The following is a 17,269-nucleotide window of genomic DNA, read 5'->3' as shown; positions in this document are numbered from 1 at the left end:
ATAACAGGCCTGTCCTCATGGAAATGGCAGATGGGTCCCGTTAGCCTCGCAAATGTGCTGTTGGACTGCCAGAAAAGACCCAAATGACTCATGTTCAGATTATAGCATTACGCTGCTCCCACCGACTGGCACAACTAGAAAGAAACACGACCATCCTTATGTCTCTGGGCCTGCAATGAAACTCTTCCACAGGATGTTTGTTGACCTCGCTAACATATACAGCATTATGGGATTTGTGGCCTCATTTAGCTTTGTAACAAGATTATCAAATATGTGGTGTTTATATAGCTTCTTTTTTTTTTTTTTTTAGCTTGTTGAGTTTATATTTTCAGTGGTTTGCAAAGAGCTTTCATATGAATATTTATTGAAAAGCAATTATCATAAGGTGTTAGTTTAAATTATTGTTCTAGATAAAGTTTTTCTAAATGGATAATGGGCTCTATGCACAGCTAGCGTTTTATAGCCAACGATAAACTTCCGGTGAAAGCTTAATGCGAGTATTTTCAATTTCACAAGGTTGTTTTTACAGCAATGTAATTACAATACATTCAGTTAAATAGACTTAAGCATTTATTTAGTTGTTCAAGCGTTAAACGAGATGAAAGACCGTTGTAACCACTAGCACCGTCAGTAGCAACAGGCTAGCATAGAAATTCCATTGAAAATACAGGAAAATAAAAAATACAGAAAATATAGGAAGGCTGTCATTGTTCAAAAATGAACCAATGTGAATATAAAAGCAAATTCAGATCGATAAAGCAGGTTAGGCGGAATAGCGCTATTTACTGATGTTTTGTTGTTAAACTAAATATAAATCAACATTATCGATGCCCTTATGAAACTTAAAATAATCACATCAATCTTTTACCGGGAGATTTCAGTGGCTGATCAACTGTCTGTGCCTATAAGTCATTCATAACAGAACACAATCTAACATAAGCTTAGCCTGACTAAAATAGTTTTAAAACAGAACATTACCTGTTTAACAGAAATACTTCAGCCATGCTGTCGTCCTTTCTCCAGCATGCTACACCCACCCCACCCCTAACCCCAACTTCCAGTGACATCACTTGTAGAAGTGCAAGAACGGAGGAGCTGGAGCTCCATGTATATATATATTTTAATTTTTTTCTTTCATTCATTTTTTTTCTTTATGTCCATAATGTTAGCCTCCCTAAAGTAATATTTTTTCTACTTGTTGTCCAATCAATGACTTGCCTGATAAAATTACAGTAACTTTCCTAGTTAACCAAAAAATCTACTGTATGTACAGTAAGCCTTTAAATTGATTAGTATTTGCATTTTCTAACTCAATGTGTTTACATTTGGCATTGACTTTATTTTGTTAATGGCTTCCAAATGGCTATTTCTTAAAATATGATGCTCATACAGTGATTATTTAAAGACATTTCCCCTTAAGAACATGTTGTCATGCTTTACTCATCTCCTCATGTTATATCAAATCTGTATTCTTATGTAAAAAAGGTTTGGGGATTGACTTCCATTGTGGAAGACTGAAAAATTATTAACATCTTTTCTTGTATCAAATATTATGTATCCTATCTACAGTATATACTATTTATACTGTACTTACTAAAAGTATTGAAAGAAAATTCTGCATGTTTTTAAATACGATTAGATTGGGTTAGAGGTGTTTAATTAAAACTGTAAATATTTATTTATATTACAAATGTTAAGTAATTTGAGGACTGTGTGGGTCAAAAAATCTCTTTATCATTTAATATAATATGAAAGGTAATTGTAGAAAGATATAATATTTAAGGCATAATATTTGAAAATATAATAAAATAATGAGCATATTTCTAAACATAATTACTCTGTTTTCAGAATAAACAAACAGAAAGCAATTTTTACTTTGAGCTGTGCTGTATTTTTAATGTGCAGTTATTCAGGCGAGTAGATGAGATCAAGAAAGCTTGGATAAGTTTGTCAGTCACTTCACAGCTTCTTTCCTCTAAGGATGTAAACAGAAAGGATGAGCAGCTGTCAAATGCACAACATCCAGGAGCTTTAGTTCTATGTAAAGAGAGTATTTTAGTAGCTTATAAAATAAAAACATTTACATATGTAGGTTAAATAAGGTGCACAAGTAAAGCTTGTTTGCTGCTCCTGATTTTTCTTACACTGTACATAGCTTAGCTATAGGGGTTTTAATGTGTCATTTGATAGTTTAGGCACACAAATGGGCACATTGGAGTTTCTGAATTAAGTATAGTGAACAAATGTTTGGTGTCAGTGGGATTTAAAAATTTGTTTTATTTTTATTTTGCAAAAATGATTTAAAATAATAAGAAAAGGTGACATCAAATCAGTACCTTAGAGAAAGAATCGTGTGTGTGCGTGTGCATGAATATTGTGCATCTGGAAAGTCTTCATAGTGCTTCACTTTTTCTACATTTTTTATGTTACAGCCTTATTCCAATAATGGATTAAATTAATTTATTTCCTCAAAATTCTACACACAATAGCCCATAATGACAATGTGGAAAAATCTTTTTTGAAATTGTCAAAATTTATCAAATTTATCAAAAATAAAAACCTGAAAAATCACATGTACCACAGTATTCACAGCCTTTGCTCAATACTTTGTTGATGCACCTTTGGCAGCAATAACAGCCTCAAATCTTTTAGAATATAATGCCACAAACTTGGCACACCTGTCTTTAGGATTTTTTGGCCATTCCTCCTTGCAGTAACTCTCAAGCTTTATCAGGTTGGATGGGAAGTGACAGTGTACAGCCATTTTCAGATCTCTCCAGAGATGTTCAATAGGTTTTAGGTCTGGGCTCTGGCTGGGCCACTCAAACACATTCCCCGAGTTGTTGTGAAGCCACTTCATTGAAATTTCGGCGGTGTGCTTTGGGTCATTGTCCTGCTGGAAGATGAACTGTCACCTCAGTCTGAGGTCAATAGCACTGTGAAGCAGGTTTTCATTTAGGATGTCTCTTTACATTGCTGCATTCATCTCTCCCTCTATCATGACTAGTTCTCCAGTTCCTGCTGCTGAAAAACATCCCCACAGCATGATGCTGCATGATGAGCAGTGCTTGTTTTTCTCCGAATGTAACGCGTGGCATTGATTCAAAAGAGTTCAATTTTAGTTTTATTAGACTAGAGAATTTTGTTTATTATATATATATATATATATATATATATATATATATATATATATATATATATATATATATATATATATATATATATATATATAAATTTGCAGCAATTTCAAAAAATATTTTTCACATTGTCATTATGGGGTACTGTGTGTAGAATTTTGGGGAAATAAATGAATTTAATCCATGATGGAATAAGGCTGCAACAAGTGAAGTGCTATCAATACTTTCCAGATGCACTGTATGCTTTTTTTAGTTCTGATTAATTTGTTTGACATTTTTAAATAATTATTATTTCTGAAACCATTTAATAATATTAAACTATCTAGATATTTTTTTTTCAATATTATAAATTTAATATACTGATTTTAGGTATACTTGAAGTAAAAAAAAAATCCAAAAACACTCAAAATATGTTCCAAAAAACATTTGTATTTATTTAATTTTTTTTTTAATTTCTAAAAATGTTAAATAATATGGTGGCCATAGGTCATATATTCCCAGATTTTTTTTAATAAATAAAAAATACATACATTTAAATAAATAAAACAATTATAATATTTTAAGAATATTTACAAATATTTGAGATTCATCAAAAATGAAAAATGTTAGAAAAATGTATTTGCATATTTATAAATGTTGTTAAGTTTGTTAACATTTTAAATCCAGTATTTTGCACTAATATCATTATTTTATGTTTGTTATCATGTTATTACAAAAGTTGCAGTTTTGCAACGTGTGTCTCAGAGTTACCTAGCAGTTGGTGAGAGTCTTAACAAATGAAAAGGTCAAAGAAAACACACATCCTTTACACAGAATCCCTCTTGTTTCATAATGTTCAGCATCGCCTTCCACTATCACAACCCAGATCCACAGCCTGCTAAATAGCAAGATGGAGAGATGAAGGGGAAAACGAGGATGGGAGGGAGTGTGTGTATGTATGTGTGTGTGAGAGAGCACAGCCATGAAAACTGATTGTTGCAGATGAGTAGATCTCTCTCTTTCTCTCCAGCTCTCATGCTCATTTTCCCCGACACAAACAGTGCTGTTCTAACAGTAGGAGGCTTTTACTTGACGCCGCCAGTAATGGACGAATAAAAACACATAACATGCTCATCGCATCGCTGCTGTTGACTTGAAGCATCAGGTGAGTGCATATCAGCTTTCTGCACTTGTATTTGTGGAAATGATGTTTTCCATCCATTACCAGTCACAATATGATTGAGCTCTCGACTGTATTTGCATTGGTTTATTCGTGGGTTGCTGATATACTAACAGCGATTAGGTTGAAAATGCACTCTTGTATTTGATGTTTTGACATGTAAATCTGTTACATTTTGTCACTTTGTGAGCCTAGCTTGAAGATCTACTGTATTTCAACCGTGAATTGTGCTATGCAAGAAAAATTGAATGATGGTAAAGGTTAAGACGAGGCAGAGATCATCTATTTTTCTTACCCTAGGGTAATGTTGAGAAGAGTTTGTTTTGTGATCTTGACATGGCAAGAAGTTTCATTCATAAATACAGATCATCTTTCAGAAGAGACGCATGCTTCAGGCACTTCCTGCACTTGTCACAGGAAGTAAAGGGATTTGACGGGATGTTGAATTGAGTTTGCTTTGAGTGTTGAGTTTTCTTTAAAGTTCAGTTGCATGAACTTTGTTTCAGATTCATCCTTTTTTTTTTTTGCTACTACTCTTCTATTATGAAAAGTTTATAATAGTTACAACAAAAAAATCTGGTTAGATCTGTGCAAATATTAAAGCAAAGATGATATCATATAAATCTGAATCATGTTTGTTGCGGAAAATAGTAGCTTTTGAATTTAGATACTAAAATGCAGGAGATGTGTGATATTTAAGTACTGTACTGGTTATCAGCATATATTAAATACTTTTTTGTACATGTATCAATAAATTTTTGGTATTTCACTTAGAAATTAAATGCAATTTCACTAAAGTTGCATTTAATATATTATAATTGTATTATAATTAATGTAAATAAAATTGAAATGTAATAATTTAACTAAAATGATTGATTATTTTGTATTGTTATTTTAAATATATATTTTCTCAAAATATATATTTTTATAGATATTATATAATAATATTAATAAAAAAGACATTTAAAACCATCCAGTAATCCACAGATATTACAGCTGTAAAATTAAGATTTTGTTCCTTTTAATTTGAAAATTGAAAATAAATAATATAAATATATAATGTGTGTAATTATTAGAGGGTTAATTATTTTTTTGATGTACAAGATCATTAAGAATTTTAGGGTAAATTTTTTATTTTTTTTATCGGTTGTTTTATTAATGAAAGAAAAATGCTTTTAAAGGACACATTAAATTCAAACGTTGAATATAAATTCTTTTGAGCTTTCCATGAAAATGTAGCTTGAAATAAAACATTTTACTAGATTAAATTTTTTTTTTTTTAAATCATACCAAAAAATACTTTAGAATGAGCTGGACCCAGTCAATTTTGAGCCATATACAAATCACTGCTTCACTTAAATCAATGTCTGTCTCTGACAACTGGTTTGACTACAGTATTGACTGACATGATGCTGCACATTTGATTATTTGTTGTCATGTGACAGTTGCTGTTCTTGTTATTCTGTGATGACCAGTGGATAGTATTTATGAAACTGATTTACACAGAAAAAATAGCTTGTTAGCATGAATAAGCATGTCCAGCATAATAATAATAATAATAATAATAATAATTCCTTACATTTATATAGCACTTTTCTAGCCACTCAAATCGCTTTACACATTTTTTGGGGGGGATCTCCTCATCCACCACCAGTGTGCAGTATCCACCTGGATGATGTTACGGCAGCCACATTACGTCACACCACACACCAATTTTGTAATGAAGCCAATTATGGTATGGGGATGGTTAAAAGGCCATGATAGACAGAAGCCAGTGGGCAGATTTGGCCGGGATGCCGGGGTTAAACCCCTACAAATTTTTTGAAGGACATCCTGGGATTTTAAATGACCACAGAGAGTCAGGACCTCGGTTTAACGTCTCATCCGAAATTTGTGCATTTGTTAGCACAGTGTTGTTAGCATTGTGTGTTTAGCAATAATAATTACATTGTCTGTTTAGCGTGTTCTAACACACCGCTAACATGTTTTCATCTTTTAACCTTGCTAGTCTTAAAACTATGCTATCATGTCTTAGCATGTTGCTAGCACAAAGTTAATCACAAGGTTTAAGGTAGTATGTTTCTAGCATGTTTTGTCATGTTAGCATCTGTTAACACTAGCATACTGGTAGTGCAGCATTATATTTACACTATGACATGTTTTAAGGTTAGCATGTTTCTGCTATATTTAACTTTTTGTTAGCTTTTTATTACTTTGTTAACATTAGCATATCAGTAGCAGAATATTATTAGCAGACTTCTATACATACATGGTAAGCATGTTTTACCTTTTTTGTTTAAATTAGCTTGTTGCTACAATGTTTAGTCTTATTTCAGCATGAATTAGACCGTCTTGACTTGTTGTGTGTGTGTGTATATATATATAAAAATATAAAAAAAGGGCCAAAACCCCTCTAAAACCAACCTGGTCAACCAGCTAAAACCAGCCAACCAGCCTAGGCTGGTTTAAGCTGGATTTTTCAGTAGGGTCACAAGGGGGTCTCTCCACACAACCACCAGTGTGCAGCATCCACCAGGATGATGTGACTGCAACCACAGGACAACAACACCAGTGCGCTCACCACACACCAGCTATTGGTGGAGTGAAGAGACAGTGAGCCAATTTGGTGGATGGGGATGATTAGGAGGCTATGATTGTAAGGGCCGATTGAGGGCTTTTGGCCAGGACACCGGGGTTTACACCCCTACACTTTACAAGAAGTGCCATGGGATTTTAATGACCACAGAGAGTCAGGACCTCGGTTTAACGTCTCATCCGAAAGACAGCGCCCACTGACAGTGTAGTGTCCCCTTATCTTTTACTGGGGCATTAGGACTCACACAGACCACAGGTTGAGCTCCTCCTGATGGCCTCTCTAACACCACTTTTAACAGCAACTTAGTTTTTCCATGTGGTCGCCCATCCAGGGACAGACCAGGCTCAGAAAACCAGTCATGGGCTGCAGGGTCATGAAACATGTTCTATGTTGCCAGTATGACTTTGCATGTAGCTGACACATTTTAACAATGTTTAACATGGCTTGTTTTAGCATTTTTAGCATGTTTCAGCTGTTTCTCAAATCAGAAAAATCATATTGCACTTTGTTCATAAACATATCACACACTGTCATAATGAACAATTTTCTTTGTCTCTCCACAGAGCCTGAGCTGGTGAATCTCATTGTAATGTAAACAGAGGCAGATAAACAGTGGCACAGCATGTCAAATGAAGAAAAGTGGGTCACTTTGAGTCCAAACGAATTCTCTCGTCTTCAGGACTATGCACAATGTAAGGCTTCTATACTTTAATCAATCTTTAGTTGGTTAATTTAGACCACAGTGGTCAAATATTTGTTTATCACTGCATTGTTAAGGGCTTCAGTCCAGATATACATTCTCTAAAGAGTATTTTTGTCTTTAGAGAGCATCTCCACCAACAAGATTGTCATAATGACAGGCGTCCAGTTCACTGGAATACAAATCAAACCATTTATTGCCAGTTTTGCATGTGTCACTTAAGGAAATGTCATTTCCTGGTTAAAGCTTAAGGTTAAGAATTCAATCTAATCCAATCGCCACCAGACTATGAGCGGAGAGAAAATTCTGACTGACAGTTATTAATTCCCCTAAATACATAATCCATCCATGATGAACGTTGATTCCTTTCAGTGCTAATGCATTGCTGGGAGTCAGCGTGACCGAAGTGTCATTTATAATCTCTTTTGAGAGAAAACGTTAGCAACAGCCTGTGTTTGCATTACCTTTACCACTGAGATAAAGAGATCAAACTATATTTGGACCGTTTTAGTCAGTTTGTCGTGCCAATAATAAAGCAGTCGCGCACAGATGCGTACAATATCTGTGGCATTTTAATTACCCCAAAACCTGCTTTCATACATAGAAAATCAACTGTCAACAAGAGGATCTTTCATTTCGCATGCAGAGGACAGAGATCATCTGCATTTAATTGAGCAATCTGAATAATTGATACCCCAAGAGGCTGCTGTTTCCTGTGCAGGACAGGGCTTCACTCACTCTGATTGGCTGGAGTGCTGTATGACAATATGGCTCATTAGTGAAAAGGAAGGAGGAACATGAAGCTCTTTCTGTAGCTGAACGTTAGACTGCTTGATGGAGGTGATTTGATCTGCGCAAGATGCACTCTGGTTGAGTCTGTGGTGAAAACTTTGTTACAAAGTTTGGAAGTTAGATGTTAATTGACTATTTATTTTGTAAAATTTGTCTTTTAAGTGATTTATCACTGTTTAAAATAAAGTTTCTTCATTGGTATTGATGGTTCCAAGAAGAAAAATGTTATTTAGAATAGATTATCTAATTATTATATACTTATCATCTACTTCATAATAAGAAACAAGTGGTTCTTTTAAGAAAAGAAAGAAAGAAAGAAAGAAAGAAAATCCAAAAGTGCACACACACACACGCTACACTATAAAATATCAGTTAATTATCAGTGTCAGTATTTTGTGATTAACAAGTTTTTTTACGTTTATTTGCGGTTGCGAATTGCATTATGGGATGTTGACCTCTGCTCTGTAGATTTTTAATTTTAAGTATTCATCTCTACAGTTTAACAACAGGACTTTTATTGACATTTTAGTGGTTTGAAATAATATAATGTATGATAAATAGTATAGAGTTCTGTAAGATAACAAAAAATGTACTGGCAGTTTATTACAAGGTTTTTGTACTGAATATGCAACACAAACCCAGACAATAAAGCACTTTAAACCATTTAAAATGTTAATAAAAGTCGCTTTTTTAACTTTTCACGGTTATAAGTTGTTAGAGAAAAGATCAATGTCTCAGAATGCAATTCAAAAAGCATAAATAAATGTGGAAAAATAAATACATAAATCACAAAATACCGAAAACTGCTAGTTTACAGATATTTTTACAGTGTGGAAATTTATTATTCAATGAACAAAATCTCAAATCCATAAAAATCTGAGAAAATTTTTTTTTTTGCAGGTTTAATTTTACTTTTATCTTTTTATTGTTATATATTTTCTTTGTATGAATGGCCCCTATTTAGCATTATAAAAGGTCATATTTTGGTTTCGGGGGTCTGATACAACACGTTGATATGCATGCAGGCACTTTCATTGTTTTATAATATGCAGTTATTTTTCCTGATTTCCCAATGACCCCCATATGATTTTGGTCAGCAAATTATTCGTTCCCAAACCCCTCTCTTGCATGATGCTAGTCTGCGCTGATTAGTCCGATGACCCAGTCTGTTGTGATTGATCGACTGCATTCAGCGCGAGACGGAGAGAATCGGCTAGCATGGTTATGAAGTAGTCAGAGCTCAGAGTATATGTGTGAGCCCAATACAAGAGTGCATTTACGTAATGCAGTTAAACAAACACATATGTTATTTTCTTAGCCATAACCTCACATAATAACAACCACACACATTCAGTATTAATCATCACAGTGGCAAAAGTTGAACTATTTTGAAAATTTACCGCACCACGCTTGTGTCGAAATAGTTGATAGTGGCCATACAGTAGCAACCAGTCCGCAGCTTGATGATGTACTGGACCAGGTCCACTACGTAATGGACAATTCCCTACACCTACCCTAAACCCAACCATCAGTAGCATGGGTGTTACCTTAGTGGGCAGTACAATGTTCACAATCAACCTGGTCCAGTACGTCATCGTGATTACAGACTGCAGCGAGGACATCTTGGATCCTTCCTATGATAATAAACGGCTGGCAAATCCCACATTTCAGCATAGGTTATTGTATCAATCATCAGAAAATGACAGGAACAAGCACAGCACTAGGTTGGCTATACTGTGGTATTGTTGTGGTGAACCCTTTGTTCCCCACAGCTGAATCTCCATCTCTCTCTTTGATAGTAATCTTCTCATCATGATCAATCCCTAGATGCTCCGCTAGTGTTTGAAGGGAAAGGCATGTTCATGTTTTACTGGATCTGGAATTACAAATTTGGCGATATCGCGTATTAAAGTCGATACGAACGGGCAAAAAAAACAAACTAAAAATGAATCATTCATTCAACTCTGAGTCGACTGTTTCCTTGAAGAATCAATAGTTTTAAACACGATGAGCTTTCAGATTTAAACCTCAGCTGGATGTTTTTATTCAATTAAGGCATTGCATTAAAAGTCATTTTTAAAAACTCATAATAGGGCTCTTTAACATTACTGTACAAACATTTTATTTGACCTCAGAAACACTGTACAAAGGCACAAATTTGCAACAATTTTCGAATAATTGCTCTTATTGATTTTTTATTTGTCGAAAAATCCTGAAAAAGATTTAGTATTAAAATTGGTTTAATAAAAACATTAGAATCACTTCTGAAGTAAATTTAGCTTGAAAGAAATAAGGCTTATTTTAAAATCTCATTATGTACACACATAAACACACACTTTTATTTATTTATATATAATTTTTTATTAAACTCACCAAATACCTTTTACTAATCATACTCTTACACATACACTTATCATTATGTAGCACTACATTGAGGTCTTCGACTCTTATTGAGATCATTGATGTTTTGAGCTGTAAATTATGTTCGGCTGACTATTATCTTTCCTTTGTTGTTGTTGCAGACACAACTAAAAAACTAAAAGATGTTCTCCAGGAGTTTCACGGAGGTGGGATTTTGGCCAAGTATAATCCTGAAGAGGTATTACAGCTCTCTATGCTCTTATGAAGCTCTTTATTGCAGCGTTCATGCTGAGCTAAGGTTGCCAAACTGAAGCCAATGTTATGATTATTATCCAATTTCAAGCGAATATTAAAGCTATTTAACTAGATAATGTTTCTTGTGGGACACAAATTCATTGTGGCTTCCATTATTGTTTGCCATCCATTTATTGAAGATGCCTCTTTTTATGCTGCATAGAAGCCGGAAATCCTCAATCAGGTGATTTATCATTGTCATTTTGTTTGTCATTTAGTTTGCATTATGAGGTCAGTATGAAGCATTAATGAAGAAACTCACTGTTTTAAGCAGGAGATTGAGGATTTTAAGCTCAGGATTTTAAGGAGGGTTTTAAGCTCTTTATGGAGACGTTCCTGGAGAATGAACTTGACGAGGAGTTCTGTGAGCATCTCTTTCTCAGTTTCTGCAACAAAGACCCAAAGTCGAGCCCCTCCATGACAGAAAAGCAGAAAATCATGGGTAATTTGCATTTTAGCTTTTAGACATTCTATACAACCTTATGCAAACCTATGTAAAAAAAATAACCCAGATTTAAGAGACTCTATTATTTCGTGTCTTTCTTGAATATTTGATTGTGATTGGTTAATTTGGCAAACTGTTTAAAGGGATAGTTCACCCAATGATTTAAAATAACCTCACCATTTATTCATACTCAAGTGGTTCTACACTTTTATGAATTTCTTTCTACTGTTGAACACAAAACTAGATGATCTAAAGAATAAAAAAAAAACTGCCCTTGACATCCATTAGAACATTATGGCAGCTTGTTCCTGCTGCTGAATAAAAAACATAAATTAAAAAAATGTGAAAAAAAAAATGTGGGGGAAAAAAAATAAATAAATAAATAAATAAATATATATATATATATATATATATATATATATATATATATATATATATATATATATATATATATATATATATATATATATATATATATATATATATATATGTATGTCAGAATTGCTAATTTTAAATTCAGAATTCTGAGTTACAGTATAAAGTCGCAATTTTCGAGGTAAAAGGCAGAATTCCGAGTTATAAAGTAAAAATTCAGAGTTTATAACTCGGAATTGCGACTTAATAACTTGAAATTGCGACCTTATAACTTGGAGTTCATTCATTCATTCATTTAATTAAATGCAGTTTTGGCTTAGTCCCTTTATTAATCTGGGGTCGCCACAGCAGGATTAACCACCAACTTATCCAGCATTTGTTTTACGCATCGGATGCCCTTTTAGCTGCAACCCATCACTGGGAAACACCCATACACACTCATTGACACACACATACACTACAGACAATTTAGCCTACCCAATTCATCTGTACCATATGTCTTTGGTCTGTGGGGAAATCTGGAGTACCCTGAGAAAACCCACCCCAACACGGTGAGACCTTCTTGCTGTGAGGCAAACGTGCTACCCACTGCGCCACCGTGCAGCCTTACTAAATTTTATTTTAAAAAAATGTATTCAGTGGTGGGAACGGGCTTCCTTAGAACACAAATAAAAGTCAATGGGTGTTTTTTCCAACATTTTTCTAAATATCTTCCTTTGTGTTTAACAGAAGAAAGAAACTCAAACAGGTTTGGAACAAGTGAAGAGTGTATATGTCAAAATTGTCATTTTGGGGTGAACTATCCCCTTAGGTTAGGAATTTTGTACAGTCAAAATAATAAGGGAGCATACAGAATTGTTAGCTTTATTACTGTTTATTACATATTGCTTGTCTTTCTAAAATACTTCATTCTGATTGGTTAATTTGGCCACCCAGCAGTTTAATATCTTTTGATAACCACCTGTTTAAAGGGATAGTTCACCTAATAATTTAAAATAACTTCGCCATTTACTCTCGCTCAAGTGGTTCTACACGTTTATACATTTCTTTCTTCAGTTGAACACAAAACAAGATGATCCAAAGAATTTTGAAAAAAGAAACAGATATTGGCACCCATAAGAACACAAATACTATGAAATTCAATGGGTGTATTTTTTCTCTCAACATTTTTCAAAACATCTTCTTTTGTGTTCAACAAGAAGAAATTCAAACATGTTTGGAACAATTGAAGTGTATATAAATTTCCACTTTGGGAGAACTATCCCCTTAAGTGAGGCATTTTGTACAAACAATAAAAATAAGAGAGCATACAGAATTGATATATTTATTACATTTCATATTCATGAATCAAGTGTAATTCATTAGAATATATATATATATATATATATATATAAAAAACATCATTTTGTACTTCAAATAACAGACTAATTAAACAGTAAACAATACAATTAAACAAGAGACGGTCTAATTTATGGAGGAGAGAAATAGATCTCACTTTTAAAACCCCTTAGTGGAACCAATAATGTTGTATAAATGTTATTTATCACTTTTATTCTATTGTAACTGCATAACTTGTTTTCTTCTTGAAAGCAATAGACCTGCAGGTTTGTTCTCTAGAAAACTCACCAGGGGGACAGTTTGTCTAAAAATCCAGACATTAAACTGCTCAGTTGTTATTCAGGGATGTCTAGCCTCAAACTGACCAAACAGTCGGAAATCTTGATGCTTTAAGCATACAGTTGAAGTCAGAATTGTTAGTCCTCAAGTTAAATTTTAATTCTTTTATATTTTTTGCTGTTTTGTGTTTAACGGAGCGAAGATGTTTTTCAACACGTTTCTAAAAATGACAGTTTTATCATTTCTTATAAGTCATTTATTTTATCTTTGCCATGATGACAAACATAACATTTTACTAGATATTTTTTCAAGATATCTTACAGCTGACAGTGTGATTTAAAGGCTTAATTAAGTTAGGCAAGTTAGGTTTATTGAGCAATCCATTGTATGATGATGGTTTATTCAGTAGACCAGTGGTTCTCAAACTGTGGTACGTGTACCACTAGTGGTACGCGGGCTTCCTTCTAGTGGTACACGGAGGAATGAAATATGTCATGTACATCCTACATATATTTCAAAATTTATTAAAAATGATGTATATATTATGCCATATATGACATATAGTCTATATTTCTGAGGTAATCTGCCACGTTTTTTTAAATGTGCAGACTTGTAGCTGCTTTACTGGGCCTACTACGTTACTATATTTCAATACTGCTCATTTTGGTGGTACTTGGAGAGACAATTTTTTTCTGAGGTGGTACTTGATGAAAAAAGTTTGAGAACCACTGCAGTAGACAATAAATATTGCTTAAGGCGGCTGATAATAATAACCTTAAGAATATTAGAGCATTTAACACCTGTTCTCGGGTCTTTACACTGGCTCCCAGTTACATTCAGAATACATTTTAAAGTATTACTATTTGTCTATAAATTATACATTACAGATATGCTCACTACAAACAAACCACTCAGACCATTAGGATCAAGTAAATTAGAAATTCCAAGAGTTCAGAAATTCCAAGAGTTCAGTCAAAGCAGGGGGAATCGGCCTTCAACTACTGCGTCCCCTTCTGCTGGAGTCATATCCAGAAATGATCGGATGTGCTCCAACATTAGGCACATTCAAATCAAGACTAAAAACACATCTGTTCAGTTGTGCCTTTACCGAATGAACACTGTGCTACGTCTGAAACATCCCATTATTGTGTCTTGCTTTTCTTTTTCATTCTTTTATAAACTGATTAACACATTTAAATCTGTTTTTTTTATTTTTATTTTCTTTTTTCTTTTATTCTTTTTTAAGTAAAATACATAGAATTACCATTGTGTATGAAATGTGCAATATAAATAAACTTACCTTGCCTTAAAATGGTTTTAAAAAATAAATAAAAAAACTGCTTTTGTTCTAGCCAAAATAAAACAATTAAGAAAAATAAACATTATAGGAAATACTGTGAAAATTTCAGTGCTCCATTAAATGTTATTTCAGAAATATCACACGAGGGCTAATAATTTTTCCATAAACTTTGCTTTCTGAGGTCTGAAACTGATAAAGGGCAGCTGCCCACCCCTGAAGGTGACGTCCCAGTCCAGACCTCTCAGTACGGTCCAGCTGAAGGACATGATCTGCTACCTCTCTCTCTTGGAGGGCGGACGACCAGAAGACAAGCTAGAATGTAAGAACTATACTATAGTTTACTGTTTAATTCATAGTAACTTAAACTAGTGCACTGTACTGTGGAGAAAGCACTTTATACGTTCTTAATTAATTTCTGTGATATCCATACATGAAGCTTTGCTGCCATCTACTGCCAGTGTTTCTTGAATTTCTTGGCTGCTGGTTCATAAACCTGTTGCTATGGACAGACTGACATGTTTACTGCTGAGCTGGAGATGCTAATAATAACTGATTCTGCCTCTGAGATGTTATTAAGACAGAAAGGCATGAACTGCTGCCATATAGGACGTTTTTGATGGGATAGTTTGGATTAAGGCGAGACACTACAGGGGAAAAAACTATTAATTTGTTAAAATGTTGCTGTCAGTTTTGATATTTTGGCTTTTTAAAGATGATATTCTGAAGAATGTTGAAAAAAACAGCCATTGACATTCATAGTACGAACTAAAAAGATACTATCAAAGGCATTTTTCTAAAATATCTTCCTTCGTGTGCAACAGAAGCTCAAATGAGAAACTCAAAAAAAAAAAAAAAGAAACTCAAACAAGTGAAGTGACTAAATGATCACATTAATGATTTCATTCTTATGTTTGGATTTCACTAAGGCTTTATGTACAATACAAAGAATAAGGGAGCATACATAATTCTTTACTACTATTTATTGCATTTTATTATTCATGTATTCTTATGTAAATCATTTAAATAATGTATAATCAATATTTTTTACTCCAAAAAGCAGTCTATATTTTGTACTCCGAATAACAATCTGATATTTTGGTCTTTTCTGTCTATTAGAAAGAAAACATCTGAAATAGTCTTTAGAGTTTCTCTCTCTCTCTTTTAGCACTTTATCAATTTGTGTCTTTAAATTTAAAGTACAATACATATTTTAAAGGCTGTTTTCTCAAAATTTGTTTTATATTTCTTCATGGACTAAGCCATAAATCTCTACTTAAACCAAACTTAATGTTTTATGTATCTGTATTTAAAAAATGTAGATTTTTTTTTCTTTTCATGTATAATCGTCATAATTATAACAATTAATGGTCACAATTTAATTTTGATGGCCTGTTTGTTGAATTTAAGTTACATTGTCTCTACATGCCAACTAAATCTCATTAGATTATAAGTAGACTATAGGTTAGGGTTAGTGTAAGTTGATGTACTTGCAAATTTTCTTAAGTTAAATGTCTTTTGAAGGAGCAGTATCAAGAGATATTAAGCAGACAGTCTACTAATGCTCAAATTGACCATCAAAATAAAATGCTACCCAGTTAATGAAACAAAATAAATGTGAAATGTTTTTCCCGACTGGTCCCTGCATTTTCTAAAGAAATAAAAATAAAAAAACTTTTAACAATAATATGTAAAAATAGAAAAATTCTTCTCTCTTATGCAACTGACACTTTATTTACACTCCATCTTACAAGGACGATAACCAACTCCTTTGAACAACATTAAACCTTTAATACCTTGTTTGCACATTATCCTACACAACATTGTTTTGTCTCACACTGTAAAACAAACCAGTTAGTTTTTGTTTGTTTTTTTTTTCCGGCAGATGTGTGGTGCGTAAAATTGTACAGAAATTTCCTTAAATTTTAACTTCCGATAAATGTATTGTCTGTTATTTTATGGTAAATTTCTGTAATTTAACAGCTGTTATTATACGATAAATTTCTGTAATTTACCATCTGTTATTTTATGGTAAAATTCTGTAATTTGATGGCTGTTATTTTAAGGTAATCGTCTAATTTAATGGCTGTTGTTTTATGGAAAATTTCTGTAATTTAATGTCTGTTATTTTACGGTAAATGTCTGTAATTTAACGTCTGGTATTTTATGGTAAATGTCTGTAATTTAACGTCTGTTATTTTACGGTAAATGTCTGTAATTTAATGTCTGTTATTTTAAAGTAAATTTCTCAAATTTAACGACTGTAATTTTATGGTAAATGTCTATAATTTAATGTCTGTTATTTTTTGGTAACCATCTGTAATTTAATGTCTATTATTTTACGGTAAATTTGTGTAATTCAATGGCTGTTATTTTGCGGTAAATGTCTGTAATTTAATGTCTGTCTTTTTACGGTGACAGTCTCTAAATTAACGTCTGTTATTTTACGGTAAACTTATGTAAATTTACGTCTGTTATTTTTTGATACATTTCTCT

At 33.1% G+C, this 17,269-nt stretch overlaps 1 protein-coding gene across 1 annotated transcript in view; it reads left to right on the top strand.

The window, feature by feature from the left end:
- The first annotated feature begins 3,993 nt into the window (after positions 1–3,993).
- Positions 3,994–17,269, top strand: part of dgkb (diacylglycerol kinase, beta) — a 111,558-nt gene continuing 98,282 nt past the window's right edge. Inside the window, exons 1-6 of the mRNA XM_073923876.1 lie at positions 3,994–4,281; positions 7,456–7,584; positions 10,907–10,983; positions 11,203–11,244; positions 11,346–11,481; positions 14,958–15,095. Coding sequence (XP_073779977.1) covers positions 7,515–7,584; positions 10,907–10,983; positions 11,203–11,244; positions 11,346–11,481; positions 14,958–15,095 — 463 coding nt within the window. The 5' untranslated portion in view covers positions 3,994–4,281; positions 7,456–7,514. The remainder of the gene's footprint in view (positions 4,282–7,455; positions 7,585–10,906; positions 10,984–11,202; positions 11,245–11,345; positions 11,482–14,957; positions 15,096–17,269) is intronic.

The sequence above is a fragment of the Danio rerio genome, chromosome 15 (assembly GCF_049306965.1).
Source record: "Danio rerio strain Tuebingen ecotype United States chromosome 15, GRCz12tu, whole genome shotgun sequence".
Taxonomy (NCBI): domain Eukaryota; kingdom Metazoa; phylum Chordata; class Actinopteri; order Cypriniformes; family Danionidae; genus Danio; species Danio rerio.
This window is presented reverse-complemented; position numbering and strand designations above follow the sequence as displayed.